The 20,342-nt window shown below is 39.6% G+C and overlaps 1 protein-coding gene across 1 annotated transcript in view; it reads left to right on the top strand.

The window, feature by feature from the left end:
- The first annotated feature begins 1,508 nt into the window (after positions 1-1,508).
- The window catches only part of Hibadh (3-hydroxyisobutyrate dehydrogenase), a 105,351-nt gene continuing 86,517 nt past the window's right edge, over positions 1,509-20,342 (top strand). Inside the window, exons 1-3 of the mRNA XM_052719895.1 lie at positions 1,509-1,710; positions 14,051-14,211; positions 19,945-20,054. Of these exons, the coding sequence (XP_052575855.1) occupies positions 1,623-1,710; positions 14,051-14,211; positions 19,945-20,054 (359 nt within the window). The 5' untranslated portion in view covers positions 1,509-1,622. The remainder of the gene's footprint in view (positions 1,711-14,050; positions 14,212-19,944; positions 20,055-20,342) is intronic.

Genomic DNA, 20,342 nt, shown 5'->3' with positions numbered 1-20,342 from the left:
GACCAGAATAGAGAGACATGAAATGCTCCAGAAACCAATTAGTCCTATTAGGGATGGCAGCACCAAATCTAAGAGACTGTCCAATAGCTAGAACTTTTTTTTTTTTTTTTTTTTAACTTTTCCTTCACTTCTGCCTTCCTTCTTTTCTATTGGGGTAGGACAGAGGACTATTTAGAAGGACAACCAAAGAAGGCAATTGCTTTTCTACTACTTATAGATGGGTCCTTACATTCTGTGTGGCTTCCTGGTAGCATTAACACCCCAGCAGAACCTTGAGTGCCTGCAAAGCATTTCTCCACCATCTTGGCTTTCCTTTTATCAACCAACTCCACGAGTTAGGAAAAGTTTTTTAAAAGTCAAACTCACATACCTTGATTCTGCTTTTTAGGTTGGATGAATACAACACAAGAGAAATGAATTTAAAAAACAAAACAAAACAAAAACAGCCTTGGAGGAGGGGAGGTGGACATCCAGGGATTGCTATTGTCTCCAAACCTCATTCTTTCCTCCTGTTCTACTTTTCTTCGGAGGTTACAAGTCTTGTTTTGGAGTACTGAAGATGAAAATCCTTCAGTGGAAATAGAAAGCATTGTAATTATCCCCAAGGAACAGATGTATACCAACCATCCAAATAAGGACAAAGCAGCAAAGCATCTGTTTGTATGATACACACATATACTCCCCTCTGGGTTTTAACGTATCATTAGGTTTTGGTTTCAAAAATAGATGCAGGTTGTAGAATTTCCAAACATTAAAGACTTGTGTCTTTAGCTGGATGGTGGTGGCGCACGCCTTTGATTCCAGCACTCTGGAGGCAGAGGCAGGAGAATCTCTCTGAGTTCGAGGCCAGCATGATCTACAAAACAAGAGTTCCAGGACAGCCAAGATTGTTACACATAGAAATCCTGTCTCGAAAAACAACAACAACAACAACAAAGTGTCTTGGAACTCAGTTCTTAGAAATTCTACTTTTCGAAGACAACAATGTTATTAAATCACTTTCTTACTATTTTTCAAATATGATTGGAAAGACCGTTGAGTAGTATATTACATAGATTTCAGTAATTACACAAGGTGGATTCTATTTTCAACAGAAACTAAAAAATATACATGTTAACACTAGGAGATCCGTGCATTTATTAAGTTAAAAATGAGTTCCTATACTAGGAAACACGGAATTTCTGCTTTTTCTTTAAATACTGCAGTAGCTGCATTCTTGTCTGTTGGGAAGAAAAACAGTTCCCAGCCTTAAGAAGAGGCAGTTCCTGAGTGCAGGTGTTCTGAGGAGGCGGTAGTGAGCGACAGCCACCGCTTCCCAACACCCCTAGGCTTGGGGTAAACAAGGGTTCTCCTACTCCAAGGTTGTACACTCAGCGGCTGCGGGCGGCAAGACAAGGCGTCTAAAGATCGGGGGATCCCGATTGGTCCGTTTTCGCCTCTCCGGCCACGCCTCTCCACATCGTGCTCCGCCCCTCGCTGGGCGGAGCCAACCCGGAGCAGCGAGGGCGCGTGCGCGAGCCGTCCTCGCCGTGGTGCCGGCTAGCGGGGCTGCGCACACTCTCAGCGGCAGGCCGAGTGTGAGGCGGCCGAGGTGACGGCGCGGAGGCGGGGCGGGGGGCAGCATGGCAGCCTCCTTGGGGCTCCGAGGAGCAGCCTCCGGTCTCTGGTATTGGAGCAGCCGGCGGCGGCCCGCGGCCAACCTTGCAGCGGGTAAGAACCTCGCGCCCCTCCTGCGCGTTTTCCTCGGGCCATCGGAAGAGGGCTTTTCGCCCCAAGGGCTTCGGTTGGTTTGAGGGTAAAAGCGACAATTGTGGAGGTCCTCAAGGCCCGGGCCCCTCTGCGACTGCCTCCTGAGCGGTCAGCCTTCCCCTCCTGCTCTTGCCCGGCTCCAGATTGTTCAGCGTCCTCTGCGGGACCCAGGGACAGCTTGGGTTCTTGAAGGGGAGGAGTGTTTGGGTCTGGGGCGTGCGCTTTGGAGTTGGGGCTCCTAGGACATTTGGAGGGCTCAGCTCCAGGGGTGACCTCGCCGCATCCACCTCGGCGACCCCTGGCCTTCCAGCTCTCCGGCTTCACCCTAAGCGGTCGCTACCTCGAACTGCAAGGCCCCATTTGTGTTTAACCACCCTTGTGGGTGGCATGGCGGTATCCTAGCCTTCTGACAAAGTTTGTCACCCTTGACCATCCAGTCGGGCTTACTCCATTATGGAATGGAGCTGTGCTGCCTGAAAGTGGTGGACTTTTGTCAAATTATTAACCACAACTCTTTGAAAGTCCTCAGAATTGTGGCCAGAACCTGTCTGACTAACTACGCTGTACTGTAAGTTATGGAAACGGACCAGGGATTTAGGAAGATCTGGTTTAGAGCCACGTGAATTCCCAATAACTCATTCAGTCTTTTCGTTTTTTCACACGAGGAACTCCCGAGGCTCTTGAATTAGTAAATTTAGACATCTCCAACAAGATCTAGGAAGTAGCCCTTGGTTCTTCCCAATTCTTGGATTTCCTAGGACACCAAGACACCTCTTTTAGAATGGGTTGATTTGTGGGGGATACTGAAGGATTTTTTAATGTAAAAGTTTATAGATTAACAAATAAACAACCCCCTTGAGTTTTCCTAGCATGCAAGGGGCTCTGGATTCAGGGTGCCTGTAATTTTTGTGTAATAGGTTGGGAATTGATTTCTGAGCTGAACCCCAGTCTTTCCCCTCAGGAAGACCTGTGAATTTCCTTTCTGCTTTGGAAGAGCATCTGTGTGATAACAGGTAACAGATGACAGATAAGGAATCACGGTGGCAAGATGCAAACACATATGATTTTGGATATAGTTTCTTAAAAATCACTTTTCCTTAGTATTAAAGGAAGTAGCAGTTTTCACATGAATGCACAATTCTTTCAGAGCTGATTTGCCCAGGACAATGTATTTGCTGTTTAATGGTTTTACAAGGTGTTCTAATGATAGTTTGATGAACTTTTCTTGGTGTACCTTTTAAGAGTTATGAAAGTTCTTAGAATCCGTGATAGGAGAATCTGAGGCCAAAGACTATACTACTTTGCTCTGACAGCTGGAAGGACCTATCTCCCAGTGCTGGTTAGACTGCTTTGACAAACCATCTTGTACTTAGTGGGTGCTTTGGCCCAAAGGCATGTATATATGAACAGTTTTAAGGAAAAGTTCTTTAGTGAAGTGTTTAAAACACTTGAGCAATTGTATTTTACTCTGGGATTGTTTTAAATGCCAGTGTTAACATAAACTAAAATTATCCACTACAAATAGTAAACTAACTACAAAAATGATAACTTTTTTGAGATTTGAATCTTAAAAAATGGGGAAAAAAAACCCCATCTCCATGCAATTTTAAAGTTTAGGAAAATGAAGAAAAGAAATCATGTTCAATTATTAACATTTAATGTTCGGAATTCAGTGGGGGTATTTGCCTCCATCATATGTTTAAGCTGTTTATAGCATGTAGATGGTAATGTTATAAAGTTCCATATACTTTTTTTAAAAAAAAAAATGAGACCTACAAGTTGTCAGTGTCAGTTTATAGCAACTTTAATACATTTAATACATCCTAGAAGAAATAGAAAAATATAATTACTTTCCTGTTTCATAACTCATAGTAAGCAAATTTTGTATTTTATTTTAAAAGATAATTATATTTAGCTTTAGATCTATTTTTGTAAAGAGGTTAAGAATATACAGATATAGGCTCTTCAACTTACGTTTTGGGACTCAACATGCACATAGAAAAATTGTATCAGGACATTTTTAAAGACTACCTGACCAAAGGTGGGGTGGAAAAATGAAATACTATTGTATATGGAATTACAATATTGAGTTTAAAAAAATCACTGATGCTTTTTGTATATATGGATTGTACTTTTTTTGTATGTTTAGATTTAAACTATTTTCTGTTTCATGCATAGATACAGCATATTGTGATAATATTCACCTCCACTGCCCTCTGTTGCACCTCTTCCATTCCCTCTGGACCCTCCTTAGAGCTAGTCCCCAGAGGCGATATCATTCCAGAAATGATACCCCTTAGACTGAAAATACTACGTGGAAAGATATTTTGGGAGTGATCACATTTTCATAACTTCAAAAAGTGTATTGTTATAATTGTTCTATATTATTATTGTTATTCATCTATTACTGTGCCCAACTTATGAATTAAGCTTTATCATGGGTGTGTGTTTATATATATTTGATATTATCTGTAACTTCAGACATCCAGTCTTGCACTGTATCTCTTTCAGGTAAGGGAAGAACACTATAATATCTTATGACACAGGAAGTCCATTCAGAAGCTTTATGTGATTATTTTTTGCGTAATCTACAGTAAATATGTTCCTTTGACTAGGAAGATTTTAGAAAATCTAAAATAATCTTTTTATACAGAGTATACTGATTTCTGGTCACAGGTCAAGTTACCAGGCTATATATAACCTTGCTCGTATTACATTTGAGAGATCATAATCTGTAAGTTTAGAAACCAGTGTTGTCAAATTTTCCCATCAGTTTCTTCACCAATCAACCAGCATCACCTTTATGCTGGCTGAATTTTTTTTTTCCCCAGCTTGATTTTTATCTGTCATCTGACTTCACTGTCTCCACACATTACTGTCAAAACTTGCTTAAAGGAAGATGCATTTCTGTTGTAGGTTTGATTGGGTTTTTTTGGAATTCCCTGAACTCCTTTGGATCCCTGTACCTTCAGGAGCCAGTTCTGTATGCCAAGTACTTCTTCAGAAGCTCCATCATCACTGGAAGCTTGTAGTTCCCTAAATGACCTCTGCCACCTTTAGTCTTTCTCTTCCTTTTAACCAGCGAGGCTAAAAAGGCCATTTGGTACAGGGCTTGTTCCATAGTGTTGCCTCTTGACCCTTGTTAATAAAGGTAGCTACTGTTTGCTGACTCTCATGTGCTAGGCAATGTTTAATGCTTTACATATCTTACTTCAAGTAATCTTTACAGTAACCTTCTGATGTTGTCAGTACTGCTGTTGATAAAAACACATAGGAGAAGTTAACCTGTCACTTCAAGAGCATATATGTGACTTCACATGGGTCTCCTAAACTTAGAATTTAAATTTGATCATAGGCAATGAGTAACTTCTCTTTGGATAATACTTGTACTTACTTAATACTATCCTTTTCTTGTTTTGCCCCAATGATGAAATGAAGGGAACTGAGCCCGTCATTGACAACCTATCTTGATTGATGCACATGTACTTGGCTGGGATAACATAGGCCTTCTTGTTCTTAGCTCCTAATCTTCTGTAGCAAAGGTCAGCACTGTCCTCCCAGATCTTCTTGTATCCTATCACTTGGAATTTCACAAGAACTAGTCTTTTGGTTGCTGGCACACCCTCTGTGACTCTTGCTCTGCTGACATCCATCCTGTTTCCCTGTTTTATACCTGGCCTGTTGATACTTCCTTTGTTCACCCCACTAGACAAACAGTTTTGTTCTTCATTGTATCCCATCTGAAGTTTATTTATAAATAGGAATTTCACTGATGTCTTTGATATTATCTTAATATTTTTCTTAATCTCTTGCTTAAATTCTGAGTATTATCTGTGGTCTGTCCCTTCCCCTGGCTGCCACTTAGGTAGTGATATTGAGAGTTATAGAAGTTGGCTAATTATTTACATTGCTTTCATTAATCCTTTGTTCATTCCTTATTACATTTCCCATAGCACTTCCAAGTCATTGACAGGGTTGGCAGACCCTGGACCAGACATTTGGCAATAGTAGCATTGCTACATATTGTTTGGACAGGTGGGATCTGAATCTGGGATGAAGAATGTTGGAGAGTTAACCTGGGTAATGGTTGTAGCAACATAGCTCACATTTGCTGGGTCCACTTTACCACCACTGTTACTCTGTAATTGCTTCATAACTGACTTATATCCCCATGTGCCCATTTAGTGAAACCTCTTTAGTTAGAATTAATTCACGTAGCACTTAACATTCACTGTGCCAATTCATTTATTTCCTTTTCTTACAAATGTAGTTATAAAAATTAAATGCATATGGTAAAAAACGAAAGATTTTTAGTAAAAATCTCGACATTTGAGCTGTGACTGACTACTGTTTTTTTAAAAATATATCCATACAAAACTCCAGAAAAATAAGTCCTTGTGTATTCTTTTCTTTGCCTATTCTTCTATTAATATTCTACATCTTACTATTTTTTATTAGTTTTTATTCTGGAGGCTTTTCCTCTGCCTTAGACAGGTATGCTGTGGTAGGACAGGATAGATAGAGATGCATATTCTTGTATTAATGCTCTGCATCTTGCTGTTTTTTATTTGGCAATTTATCCTGGAGGTTTTCCCTCCTCTACCTTAGACAGCTATACCATGGTAGGACAGGATAGAAAGACAGACAGTTAAGGAAACATGGGAGGGAAAAGAATCTTCTCACTCTGAACTGGTTTAAACTTTTTGACAGTTGAGTCAAGATGTGGGAAATCTTTGATGTAGTCAGAATGGTTTCTCCTGTCTCGCCTAGCCCCAAGGTCCCACAGTCACTTATAAAATAATCATTCAGAGGCTTAATATTAATTACCAATTGCATGACCTGTGGCAGGCTTCTTGCTAGCTAGCTCTTAAAACTTGACCCATTTCTATTAATCTATAAGTTGCCACGTGGCCATGGCTTACCAGTATTTTCACATCTTGCTTCTCCTGGTGGTGCTGGTATTTCCCCCCTCTGCCTTTCTTCTTCCTGTCTCTCTGCTTGGATTTCCCACCTGCCTTTAAGCTGCCTTGCCATAGGCCAAAACAACTTTATTCATTAGCCAATGGGAGCAACACATATTCACAGCATACAGAAAGACATTCCACAGCGCTTCCCCTTTTCTATCTAATCAAAAAGGAAGGTTTTAACTTTAACATGGTAAAATTACATATAATAGAAGAGTTTTCAAGCAAGAATTAAGTTACAATATCTAGTCTATTTGTATTTGGCAAAATTAAAATATTTTATCTATCCTATATTTGTGAGTCTAAAGTTTCATATCTAATTTATCTTTTATCATGACTAAGGAAAACTGTAATTATAACTTTCTAGCCTTCAACTACATCAAAGACCCCAGAAGGATATAATATTACCTAAGTAAACAGGAAATGCATTGTAAGCAACTTCCAAAATTCTGGAAATGACAGAGAAAGCTGTCTGTCTGGACAGTCATCCAAAGTTCCTCTGTAATGTTGGGGCATCCATCTTTAGCCAGTAGTTCTAGAGTTTTTTAGTTGCTTCTCCCTGTGTCCTGTAGAATATTTGGCAGTCTTCTCTGCAAAGCAGAAACCTGAAGAAACATTTCACCTTGTTTTGGCAAATTCTGTGGTCATTTTTCTGTGGGTCCTGTATGTCCAGTTTATACAACATATTATCAGCAATTCAGGCAAGAGTAGCCTCTTGCCCAAATGGCTATTTTTGTCAAGAAGAAGATAAACTCTATATGGAGTGTCTTTGATGCCCATCTTTCTCTTTGAAATCAATCAGTGCTACCAGGAGCAGACGTGTCTCATTGTCCAGAAAAGTCTAATTTTTAAAAACATTTAAAATGCCATATTCTGTAGGTCTTTGAAGTGTTTGAAGATTACCTAATTGAAATATATCTATGTATACCTAGAAAACTTAACTAATATGACTATAAGTTTGATTATCATGGATGACTAATTATTAATCCGTATTTAATTATACATTACAATTTCAGATGAGCTACACAAACATAATACCTTAAACAAGAGTAGAAATATACATATAGTGTAACAAAATTAACTTTAAATTTGTATCAGTAAATTAAAATCCATAGCAATGTAAAACATTTTAAACAAGTTGCTGCTCTTTAAAAGTAGATTCAATAATCTATCCTCTTTTCTTTTTTTAGAAAAAGATTGCATTTATAATCAACCCCCTTTAAATAAGAATAAACATTTATAAATAATATTTTGTGAATTTGGGCATAGCTTTTCATACTGCTTCCTGCTGGTTGGGGGCACTGGTAATCTTATGGGGATTCTGAGAAAATTAAGAATTATAGTTAAATCTTGATTGTAGTTGTCTGTGAGGATGGATCATCTCAGCCAGTTGCTTTGAAGCTCATTTTGGATGTTGGATCATCTGGGCCATGGTATCATCAGATACCTTTCAGGGGGTCTTGGCTGATCAAACCATATTAGCCTGGAAGCAATCCACAGATTCTCATCATCTGTGGACACAAAAGCAGAATCTCTTTTCCAAAGACACAAACTTTGGAGTCAAGATACCTTTTATATATATATATGTATTATATATATAATACACATATATATGTATTATATATATAATACATATATATATATTTATTTAACTCAGCAACCTTTACAATCAAATGTCTTTCTGCAGTTAAAAAATCCCAAAGACAATATAATCCAGAGACTCCGTATAATTGACAACTTTCCATGGCTTGTTTTTTATATTATTCTTATTGTCTCTTTAAAGACTTTATTTTTAAAATTATCTATTTCTTTAATATAACTGTCTATCCTCCTTTTCCACTCTCTTCAAAGACTATGTACATTTTTACACACACTGTAGACCATTTAGAGTTTTAGTCCTTCTAAATCTGTCTCATTGTGAATCTATAATCCTTCTCTGACAAGGAGAGATTTTAAATTGCTAAACTACATGGCTAAGACCAATGCGGCTGCTTTGGCTGCTGATTCCGCCAACCTCAGCTTCCCAATATGGTGGTGGTACGTTTACTTGCAGCTCTGGGATCCATGCTCACCACTGAGTCTGGGAAGCAGTGGGTGCTTCCATCCAGCAGCATGTAGCCCAGATACCTTTTTTTTTTTTTTTTTTTTTTTTTTTTTTTTTACTGTACTAGCAAAAGCTAAATCCACTATGCATGCATGGCTTGGAGACTCCTCTGTGTACAGAGACAGGAGTCCACCATGCTGCTTAGCTTATGGTGGCTGGCGGCCAGCTCTGTCTCACAGGCAGCTGTCAGGAGACGAGTTTATGCGCTGATGATGATATGAGACTATGAGACTAGGAAGCCCAGTGTGACTCCACTTCTGTACATTCAGAATCTTTAAGCTTTCTTAGATCTTTGTGGGTCAGTGCCCCACATTGGGTGCCAAATTTAGTTGGAAGGGTTTCTCTGGTCTCGCCCGGCTCCAAGGTCCCACAGCCGCTTATAAAATAATCATTCAGAGGCTTAATATTAATTACAAATTGCATGGCCTATGGCAGGCTTCTTACTAGCTAGCTCTTATAACGTGACTCATTTCTATTAATTTATAAGTTGCCACGTGGCCATGGCTTACCAGTATTTTCACATCTTGCTTCTTCTGGTAGTGCTGGTGTCTCCCCTCTCTGCCTTTCTTCTTCCTGTCTCTCTGTTTGGATTTCCCACCTGCCTCTAAGCTGCCTTGCCATAGGCCAAAACAACTTTATTCATTAGCCAATGGGAGCAACACATATTCACAGCATACAGAATGACATCCCACAGCACTGTTGGAAGACTCCGCTCCTGCATGAAGAGCTATAGGCAGTTCATGTCTGCTAAGAGAGGGAGAGCCAAGCTTCTTCAGTGACGAGCCCTTGGATGAGTTATCCAATCTCAGTGATCAACTCTAACAAATACACATGTGAATAACACTAAATGGACTCAGCAGACTGTGTGTTTGTGTGTGAGTATGCACCTGTGTAACAATAAAGAAAGTCATGAACCTGAGTGAGTGGAGGGGACACATGAGGAGCTGGAGATGGAGAGAAGAAAGGGTAGAAATGTTGTAAATACTGTCTTTGTGTGTGAAGTTCTCAAAATTGAAAATGTTACTTTTCTCAAAAAGAAATCTAGGATTTAACATTTTCAGTGACAGTTACCTATAAGAGACAATATTCCTTTTATACAGAAATGTTTCAAGTAAGACTTAAATGACAGTCATGCTTAAGACCTAAACATATTAATCACCTCCATATCTTTCTCCTTTTCCCAGCTGTAAACCTACAATTTTCAAGGACTCTCACAGAATTCCCATTTGTAGTGAAAGACATCCCTTGATCCTTGTGTATGCCTTGTTAACCTGGTTTTTACCTTATCAGGTCTGGTTCTATTCTAGACACCTCTGGAGCATTCTGTAATCTCATTTATGGAAAAGAGGGAAAAAGGGGAGAGATGTTAATAAACTTTGAGATGAAGCTTGAGAGCTACCAAATCATATACATGACTACTGCAGCTTGGTGTGTTTTGTCCTTTCTGTGAGTGCTCTCTAATGACCGCTGTGCTTGAATCTGTTAAAGCATCCGAATCAAGCTTCAGCTCAGTTGAGGGTTCTGAAAGGAACTCCAGCTGCTGCATATAGGAGTGTGGAGCTGTTTCTTGCCCCACTCTACTGTTCACATTCTTTTACATTAATATAGGAGTAATATTTCATTGCATTGGGCTAGTGTGAATTACTGTGAATTAAGTGTTCTACTAATATGTTATTAGTTTATATTTTTCTGCTGTAATGAATAGTGCTATAATAAACTATTTGTGTGGTTCAGAGGTTAGTGTATAGCAGAACCTAGTAAATGATGGTGGTCCATATTCATGTATCTGTTTTTATAAGTAAAATTGTATTTGAGGGCTTAAGATACGGCTCAGTAGTTAAAGCACTTGCCATTCCAAGCTGAGGACCAAGTTTGGATTCCAAATACACGCATAAAGCTGTGTGGTGTGGTGTCCTACCTATAACAAGCCCCTGTCCCCCACCCCAAGCTGTCTGTCTAGGTTAGCCTAATCAATAAGTTCATAGTTCAAGAGATCTGCCTCAGTAAATAAAGTGGAGAGGGATCTAGGAAGACATCCAATGTTCCTCTGGCCTCCAGATGCATCCATACATATGTGCACATGCCATACTTAAACAATATTGTATTGGATCAAGCCATGCACTTTTTTTTTATTAGCTATTGCTATTTTCAAACTAGAGCAGATGAATGAATGGGTTTGTCGTAGCAGAGGACTTATGACTTACAAAGCTGAAAGTAATTTATTGCTGACCCTTTTAAGACAAAGTTTATGATCCTTTGTAAATAGTAAACTTCTAGGAAGTAAAATTGCTGAGTTGGTTGTTTTAAATTGAAATTAAAATGTAGATAGATTTTCAAAATGGCTGATCTGATATAGTTGATAGTGTATGAAAACACTCATTTTCATCAATCCTTACTTGCTGATGATAGTTTTTGTCTAAGACACAAAAGTTGGTCCATTCATGGGGTTGGGGATTTAACTCAGTGGTAGAGCGCCTGCCTAGCAAGTGCAAGGCCCTGAGTTCGGTCCTCAGCCCCGGAAAAAACAAAAACAAACAAACAAACAAAAAAAGTTGGTCCATTCAGTAGTTGAAGAATAGTATCATATTTCTTTGTTTTGTGTTTCTCTAATTATGACAAGTTGAATATGTTTTTGAAGCTTTCTTTCTGAAGAGAATTGACATATTTTCTGTTGTCATTTTGTGATTTTTTTGCCTATCAGAGTCATTCAGAGATTACTTCAAGGTTTTTAAGTTATTTGGGTATAAAGTAGTCCTGTTTATAGCATGTGCTAGCAGTACTCTTCTTAGTTACTTGTTTTTGTCACTTACAATATTTTTTAAGTATAAATATTCTAGTTTTCCCCCTTGTGAAAAATTTCAGATCGGAAGCAGTAAGAGTGTAATACAGGGAATTCTGAGTAGTCTTGCGTAGAGCCTATAGTTTGTTAATTTTACCGTTTCTGTTATTTCTTTCCACATATATACATATCCAGCTTGCATCATTTACAAAACAATAGCAGCCATCATAATATAGCCTACTATTACAATGTGTATCTTAGAACATTCCTCCATGTAACTAGACCACATGATCATAAAGAGTTTGGAATCCTGAGATTGAACTTCTGTGAAGCCCAAAGGCATGAGTATGTTCAGCGATCATACCTAGCTTGAGTTCAACTTCCAGCACTGCAGAACCAAAACCAGATCAAACAAACCAGAGCCCAACTAGATAAGGCCGTGGTCATTTTACCTAAGCTTGCAAGCATCTAGATTCTTAGGAAGGATGCTAAGTGGTGGCAATTATCGGTAAAGTGCTTAGGTAACTGTCATGGAGTGAAGCTGCCATAATATTAACTGTTACTGTTCAAGTCTTCTGGCTTTCCTGTCCTCAAATGTGCTCATGCTTCCTTTTCTTGATGTAATTCCCTTCTTCCTGCTCTGTGTGAAACCTGATCCACTGTAGAATACACAAGTTAAATATACCTTCTTCAAATTTCAAACCATGAATTCTGTGCCAGCATTGTTTTTCACATTACCTGGCTTGTATTAATGTTTTATTGTGTGGTTTATGTCCTCTTGGATTTTAAGGTTGTTGGAAGGCAAGGACCGTATCTCATTTGTATGTTCAGTGGCTAGGTGTTGTGGTGCAGACCTATAATGCCAGCACTTGGGAGGCTGAGGTAGGAGGATCAGAGTTAGAGGTCACCCTTGGCACAGTACATTGAAGTGGCTACTTAATGCTTGTGGAGTATGTGACTGAATCCTCACTCTTCTCTTACTTGTTACCTGTTTGACTTAACAGTAGTTGCTGTTAAATTAACTGCTTTAGAAATGCAGTGTTCCTTGTTTATAACGTTTTTGAATTGTTAAGTTGCACTTTCCCAACCTCAACACAGTGGACTAATGTAATAGTTCTCCATTTTCTCTTTTTGTTAATTTGCCTATGGGTATTAGATCTCTTTTATAAAATGTACTTCTTATTCTATTTAATTTTAATATAAAATTTCAATTAGGTGTCATTTCTCTGTCATTGGACCTTCGTGGACTATAAAGACAAAGTGTTCCTGTGTATATAGTAAAACTTCACAGCAGCAATGTGATGTTACACAAGAATGACACGTTTAATGGAAGTGGTAAAGTCAGTCGTGAAAAGGAACTAAATCAACTTTTAACCTAGTATGAGCTTTGTTTCTTAAACATAGAGCTTCAAATAATTTGCCTTTGGGATCTTCTCATACTCACATATGATCATGGTGAGTAGGAGCAATCATTGGAGAGGATTTGAAACTTAAAAATGGCTGTGATTAGTCGTCACATGGTACAGTCTCAAAGACAAAGTCTTTGAAAGGAAAAGGAGGAATAAAACCTGCAAATGCAAGGGCAGGTAGACTTATTTCTCTTTCTTCTGTCAGTAGATTGTAAACGTTTCAAGGGCAAGTGCTGTGTCTTGTGTCTTTCTAAACTCTGTCATTATGTCATGCCATGTGCATTTACTGAGTGGTATTTGTCAAGTGTCAATGTGAAATGGAGAAATTGTATCTAATGTTATTTCCAAGGTGAGGCAAAGCTCTCTTATTTTCTAAAGCATTATTTTATGGGGTTAAAACATTTTTTAGATTATTTTATTGTATGTATATGAGTATTTATCCATATATATATACCATATCAATGCCTGGTGCCCATGAAATTCAGAGGAGGGTGTTGGAGCCCCTGGAACTGGAGTTACAGATGATTGTGAGCCACCACGTGGGTGATGAAACTGAACCAGGATCCTTGACAAGAGCAAAGGACTCTTAACTGCTAAGCCATCTCTTGAGCCCCTGTTTTTTGTTTTAATTATTAAACTCTGTGTGTGTGTGTGTGTGTGTGTGTGTGTGTGTGTGTGTGTGTGTGAGAGAGAGAGAGAGAGAGAGAGAGAGAGAGAGAGAGAGAGAGAGAGCGCATGTGCATGCTACTGCATAAGTGTGGTAATCAGAGGACAGTCTCTCCTACAACATGGGTTCTGGGTATGTATTTCAGGTTGTCAGTGCCTTTGTTTCCTGAGCTTTTGGCCCTGTGTGTTTTTGAATCAGTGTCTTGGGAAGGTGACATCAAACTTTGGATCCTCTTGCCTCCGTTTCCAGAGTACTGATGTTATAGGCATGCACTTCCATTCCTGACTACACCATTGCTTTGACTTATAGGTCCCCAATGGGATTTTAAAAAGTGTTATACATTTATTTATTTTTTATTTATAAATGTATTGAAATCAGTGTGTTCTAGGTCAATGGCTTCTAAGACTCCAGTTGGGTTCATTGGACTGGGAAACATGGGAAATCCAATGGCAAAAAATCTCATGAAACATGGCTATCCACTCATTCTCTATGATGTGTTCCCTGATGCATGCAAAGAGTTTCAAGAAGCTGGTGAACAGGTAAGGCTTGTCTTTGGATTTGCTTTAGGCTTTGGTTCTTAAAAATAAATTTTATTTTTCTTTTTTAAAGAAGCAAGCACTTCTTAGAAGTATACCTAACAGAGTTATAAAACCTAATTGTTGTTAATTGTATTTCATTTTATATTTAACATTAATTCAACATTTGGGTGCACATCAAAAGAACACTTGTTATAGCTGCTGAGAGGGGGTCTATTTTCTGCTAGGTGCCCTGGGCATTTTCTGTTTGGTCATTTCCTGAGGTAATATCTTCTCTGATTATGCTGATGAAGCAGTTGTTTGGTGGAAATAGCCTCCTTGTTAGAGAAAGTCAGGGATGACTGTCTTAGGACAAGAATCTGTTTGGGGACTTAAAGCTGAGCCCACGTCCCAGATCAAACATTTATATTTTGTCTTAATGGGGTAAGTTATCCCCTCAGCTGGCTTCCACATCTATAAAATGTGAATGATGACTAACTACTTGTGTCATTAGATTATGAAGCTCAGACGAGAAAATATATGTGAATGTACTTTATAAATGTTCCGTGACAGCACTTTGTGAGTCCATAATTAGTTACTGGCCATAAACCAGGAGACAACCTAAAATCCTCGTGGACTGTAATGTGGAGCTGAGTTATGACCAAACTGTAGTGTGTTGCTTTTAGGCTACCATTTACATTTCAAGAATTATGGTTTATCATGTTTGATGGTAGCATCTGCCAGGCAAGTCTTGATGTGCTTGGATTTGTCAAACTTTACTAGCATTAGTAACTCAAATGACAAAAGATCATGTTTTTTTGTTTTTTCTGAGACAGGGTTTCTCTGTGTAATTTTGGTGCCTGTCCTGGATCTTGCTCTGTAGACCAGGCTGGCCTTGAACTCACAGAGATCCGCCTGGCTCTGCCTCCCGAGTGCTGGGATTAAAGGCATATGCCACCATCGCCCGGTGAGACCATGTTTTAGTCTCTGAATTGAGTAGATTTACTTTTTCTACAATATGAGGGAAATTTTGCATAAGTTGTAGAATGGTAACTAAGGGCAAGATATGACCCCAGAACTGGAAGAATACCAAAAGCTTCCTAAGAACCAGAAAACGGAGAGAAAAAAATAAAGCAGAATAATCAATGTTCAGATTATTATTGAAAGCAAATACTGAGAAATGCAGTCCTGAGATAGAAATAGATTTAGTGACTTAGAAGCCCTTTGCAGAGCCAAACACCCTGTGTCTTTCCTGGCCATGCTTTCTGTGCTTCCTGGTACTGGTGGTACTGCCTGAGAATGTGATTGTGATACTTGTGGGAGTCTGCCAGGGTCCAGCTCCGGTCTGCTCCCACCTTTCCACAGGTTCTTGTGGGGAGGAGAGAGGAATGAGGAAGTATTAGGTAGAAAGATAGAGATGATGAGAAAGACAGAGACACAGGATAGCTTTGGGAGGGCCCTGGGTCAATACCTAGCTGCCTAGAGCTTTATTCAAAAGGCTTTTTATAACATGCCAAGGGGAGAGGCAAAAGACCTCCCGCTTGCAAGATCAAAGCACACTGTACAGCCAAGTATAGACCCTTCCAAACACCTGGTAACCACGCCCATGGGCAAATCATCTCCTTATGCATCCCTGCTGGGTAAAGCAAGCTCAGATTCTCAGACCCCGAGTAAGGTCTCATTAGGAAGCCTCTGTGGGCCTCCACAGATCTTGGGGCTTTTCAGTATCACTGAAGCTGCTCATGCCCATGTGGTCTATGGAGACTGACATTGTACTCCTTGGTGCTCTGGGCTGAGTAACCTGGGCTCTTACTAACTTTGTAGGAAAGATTTGATGACTTACTTTCCTAGAAATAGTGAAATAGGTGACCTTTTATTATTTTAGATACAGTAAGCATTCCAAGTTGGTTCCCTGTCTGGGGTTAATCAGTTAGTAGCTAATTGATTTCAGGAGACATATACTAATTTTGGGGATAATCCTGATATCTGACATTTGTCACTATGTTGTGACATGTATATGGCAGTGCTACCTGATCTCTAAACTGAGGGGATGTCTTAAGTTAAATACAGAATTTAGCCAGAAAGCAAGGTAGAGGTTGATTGGAGCTCCTACAGTGGATTAGAGTATGGACTGCAGAGCAGAAACTCAGGGGCTTTTCAATGCCAGTTGTTCCCCTCCCATGCCTGTAGAGCTTACAGCTTATGTTTGGAACAACTGAAGTGCTTGCCATTGCGTTGTATGGTGTTTCAGTTTTCCCCAGACTTCCAGAAGTTTCTGGTGTTCTGCTTAAATTACTATATTCTCTGAAGTTACCCCTCTACTCTCTGTTCTCCAATAACATTCATGTGCTTTGGGAATTTTAGGTAGGCCTAAAGAAAGGCTAGAGTGAAGGACACATTTACATTTTAAATGGAAGAAAAAGGAACCTAATATTTAGTGAGAAACTGCTGTGTCTCAGGTCTTTTGATAGTATTTTGTGTATTTTGTTTACTTGTTTTGGGGGCCAGGGCTCATTATATAGCCCAGGCTGGCCTCTAAATCTCAGTCTTCCTGCCTTGGCCTCCTAAGAGTTTGGATTCTGGGTTTGTGGCACAACAGAAAACAGCTCAGCCACTCTCCTTTTGGTCTGTTTGTTTTTGTTTTATTCATTTTGAAGTATGACTGTGAATGAAAGAGTGCGGTGCCCTCAGAGACCAGGAGAGGGGTCAGAATTGATGCATGGAAAAGTTAGGTGCTGTCCTCAGAAAGTGACACTTTCTGTGCCTCCCAGTGCTGGGCTTTCAGATGCATGCCACAATGCCTGGCTTTTACTTGGGTATTGGAGATCCAAACTCAGGGCCTCATGGTTGCATGGCAAGCACTTTGTTCACTGAGCCATATATCTCTCCAGTTCCTGACCAAGCAGTAAAAGAAAACCTGTATTTAAGCTGGGCGGTGGTGGCACAAGCCTTTAATCCCTGCACTTGGGAAGCAGAGGCAGGTGTATCTCTGTGAGTTCAAGGCCAGCCTGATCTACAGAGTGAGTTCCAGGACAGCCAGAGCTACATAATGAGACCCTGTTTCAAAACAAAACAGAACAAAAACCCAACACAATAAAAAACAAACCTATGTCTATACCCAGGAGAAATGAAAACATACATCCACACAGAACTTTCTGTGTAATAGCATTATGCATAATAGCTAAGTGGAAACAACACTTAGGTATATCAGTGGATGAATGAGGAAACAAAGTGTAACATCTGTAATAGACTGTTTAGGAATTAAGAGGAAGGAAGTGCTGATATTTGCTGTGTCACAGATGAACTAAGAAAGCACACTAAATTAAAGAGCCAGTTACAAAAGACCATGCACTATGCGTCTTCTATTATCTGAAAAAATCTCAGAAAGGAAATCTATAGAGATAAGAAAGTACATTAGTTGTTTAGTGCTGAGGGGGAGTCAGGCAGCTTTTGGCATACTGGGGTGACAGCTCATGGATATCAGTTTCTTTTTGAAGAAACTGAAAACTTGACTATGGTAATGGTTACTCTTATGTGGGGATATATAAAAGCCAACTAATTATCCACTTTAAATGGGAAAATTGTATGGTGTGTGTATCAGTAAAGCCATTTAAAAATGAGACCGGGGGTGTAGCTAGTGGCAGCTGACAGCCAGGACTGTCACACAAGGAAGAGGACACAAACAGGAGAGTGCTCTGAAGATGGAGGCAGACATTACAGTTGTGCTCCTGCCGGCCAAGGAGCTGTGTGAAGCTAGAAGAAGCTGTGTGAAGCTAGAAGAAGCAAAGAGCCTCTCCTAAAGCCTTTGGAGAGAGAGTGGCCCTACTGATGACACCTTGCTTTCAGACTCAGACTTCTGCCTTCCAGCTCTATGAGAATAAATTTCTGGTTCAGAGTGAGGGCACAGGAATCATTTCTTTAAAAGACAGAGCCTCAGTTTCCATTTGTTAGGAGTTTTCTACTTTTGGCCAACAGATAAAGCTTGAGTATCTGTTATATGTGTAGTAGTCAGCATTGACCCGAAAGTGACAAGATGTCTCATGTGGCATTCTATTTAAATTATGATGTGACTATAAATAAAATGCCAAGACAATTTTTGAGGAGAAAAAGACAGGTAACTCCTTAACAGTTTATTTCTGATAGAGGACTACAGAAAAATATTGTGTATAATCTTTGCTTCTTTCCGACAGAAGTAATGTCATCTGAAATAGAAGTTGTGAGGATAAGGTCTGAGGACTTAGAGAGTTCCAGGACATAGACTCAGTGACCAGATTTTCTCTTTTCCACTTCCTTATGATAAGTAAGTAGACAGAAGGGAGAAGATGAGTTCACTGTCATTTTACAGTGACCAGCCTTCCTGGAAGTGAAGGTTACTGGATATTAACACATTCTATGTTGGAGGTAGAAGCTAAAATAGATGTTTTGTTGTGACTTTGTTTGGCAAAAGGGCACATAGGGTTCTCTGTGGAGGCAGAGGGCAGACGAATACAAAGGATTTATCCAGGTTAAGAATGAGGACAAATGAGTCATTTCTTTAAAAGGCAGAGCCTCAGTCTTTATTTGTTAGAAGTTTCTCTCTGCATCCCAGGCTGGTTTCACATTTGCAGTTCTCTTGTTAATCCAAGTCCTCCCGAGTCCTAGGATTACAGGAATTAATGTACTGTTCTTCATTATAGGTTGGGAAACCGAAGCTAGTGAGGTTCAATGATTTGCACAAAATCATACCTGACTACTTGGCTGAGCTGCGTCTCTGGCTTCCCCAAATCAGTGTTCCTTTGTTCCATCCATGCTGTCTTTTTTACCCACTCAATTAGCAGATGTAATTGAGGGATTCTAATTAGTTGGCTGCTAAAGGGCTTTTGTGGCTAGTGTCAGATTGGAAATGAGGTTGGTTTCTTCCTCATCTTTTGAGTTGTGGCCAAATTTTGTCAGTTATTATTTCAGTTTAAAGTCCTCACATCAGTGGTTAAGATTATTTGAACGCCTGTGTCTAAGAAACCCACCTTTGTTGTACAAATCAGACATTGTTGTTATACCATAGCAAATGTATGTAGTCATTAGATACAGAGCAGTTGTGTCCAGTAGAGTGGTGACATTCCTGCTATCACTATCAGTGTGTGTTTTTTCCAGACCTGTGAGTTTGACACTATGTGATGTAATTGAGGGGTAAGCAGTGCTCTGGCAAACCAAAACATTCTGAGAAGCAGATGCTAGGGATGCAGGGGGCCGATGGACTAGCCCATGCACTTGGCACTTGGCAGTTGGATGAGTTGGCACTGCCAGTTATGGGCATGAAAAGCTTGGAGACATGTAGCACCCTAAGATCTGTGAGCTAATTTTTGGTACTCTGTAGGGGACTTTTAAAGGAATTATCTAGATGGAACTAAATTTCTTTCAATGGAAGAGAACTCTCAATTTCTAAGGGAATGTCTATAACTTCCAGGCTTCTATCTTGGAATGATCTAGAGATGGAGTGCCAATAGGAAGAAGACATGCCATTGTTTTGCTTTGTATTTACTTCAGTGATGTGAGGATGGACATTTAAGGGGGGCTTTCTGTGAAACCCATATTCTTCAGACAGGTCAGTAGAGGATGAAGACTCTAACTTAATCTTCCATTTGTTATTTCATTTCACTGAGCTTTGTTACTCGTGTATATTCTTGAACTGTTTGCCAGTAAATAGTTGCAGGTCCTGCTTGAGGTCTGGAAACTGCTTACATTTGAATTAAACAATTCTCCTTTGCAATTTCTTTAAAGGTAGCGTCTTCCCCAGCAGATGTAGCTGAAAAGGCTGACAGGATTATCACAATGCTGCCCACCAGTCTGAATTCAGTAGAAGTTTATACCGGAGCAAATGGGATTCTAAAGTATGTATTTCTCAATGCTCATATTTCTTGCTATAATTCCTGGTTTCACATGTTTTAGAACTGCTAGGGTATTGCAGCTCTGTTGGTTAAATCTTCCTGTGTATTTTCTTATTTCATAAAGTGAACAGTGTGATTTCCTGCTCACCATAAAGGGTTCATTTTTGCACTAGAGTCAAGTATGTGCCTTGTGTCAAGGTGACTCCCCCCATCTTGTTTCTTTCCTTTAACTCTTGCGTTAAACCTGCTTTCATTTGTAACATGTTTAAGAGACTTTTAAGGCTTGCATTT

This window comes from Peromyscus californicus, unplaced genomic scaffold (assembly GCF_007827085.1).
Source record: "Peromyscus californicus insignis strain IS unplaced genomic scaffold, ASM782708v3 Scaffold_6__1_contigs__length_162567912, whole genome shotgun sequence".
Lineage (NCBI taxonomy): Eukaryota > Metazoa > Chordata > Mammalia > Rodentia > Cricetidae > Peromyscus > Peromyscus californicus.
The sequence above is the reverse complement of the archived record's forward strand: the minus strand, read 5'-3'. Positions and strand labels throughout refer to the sequence as shown.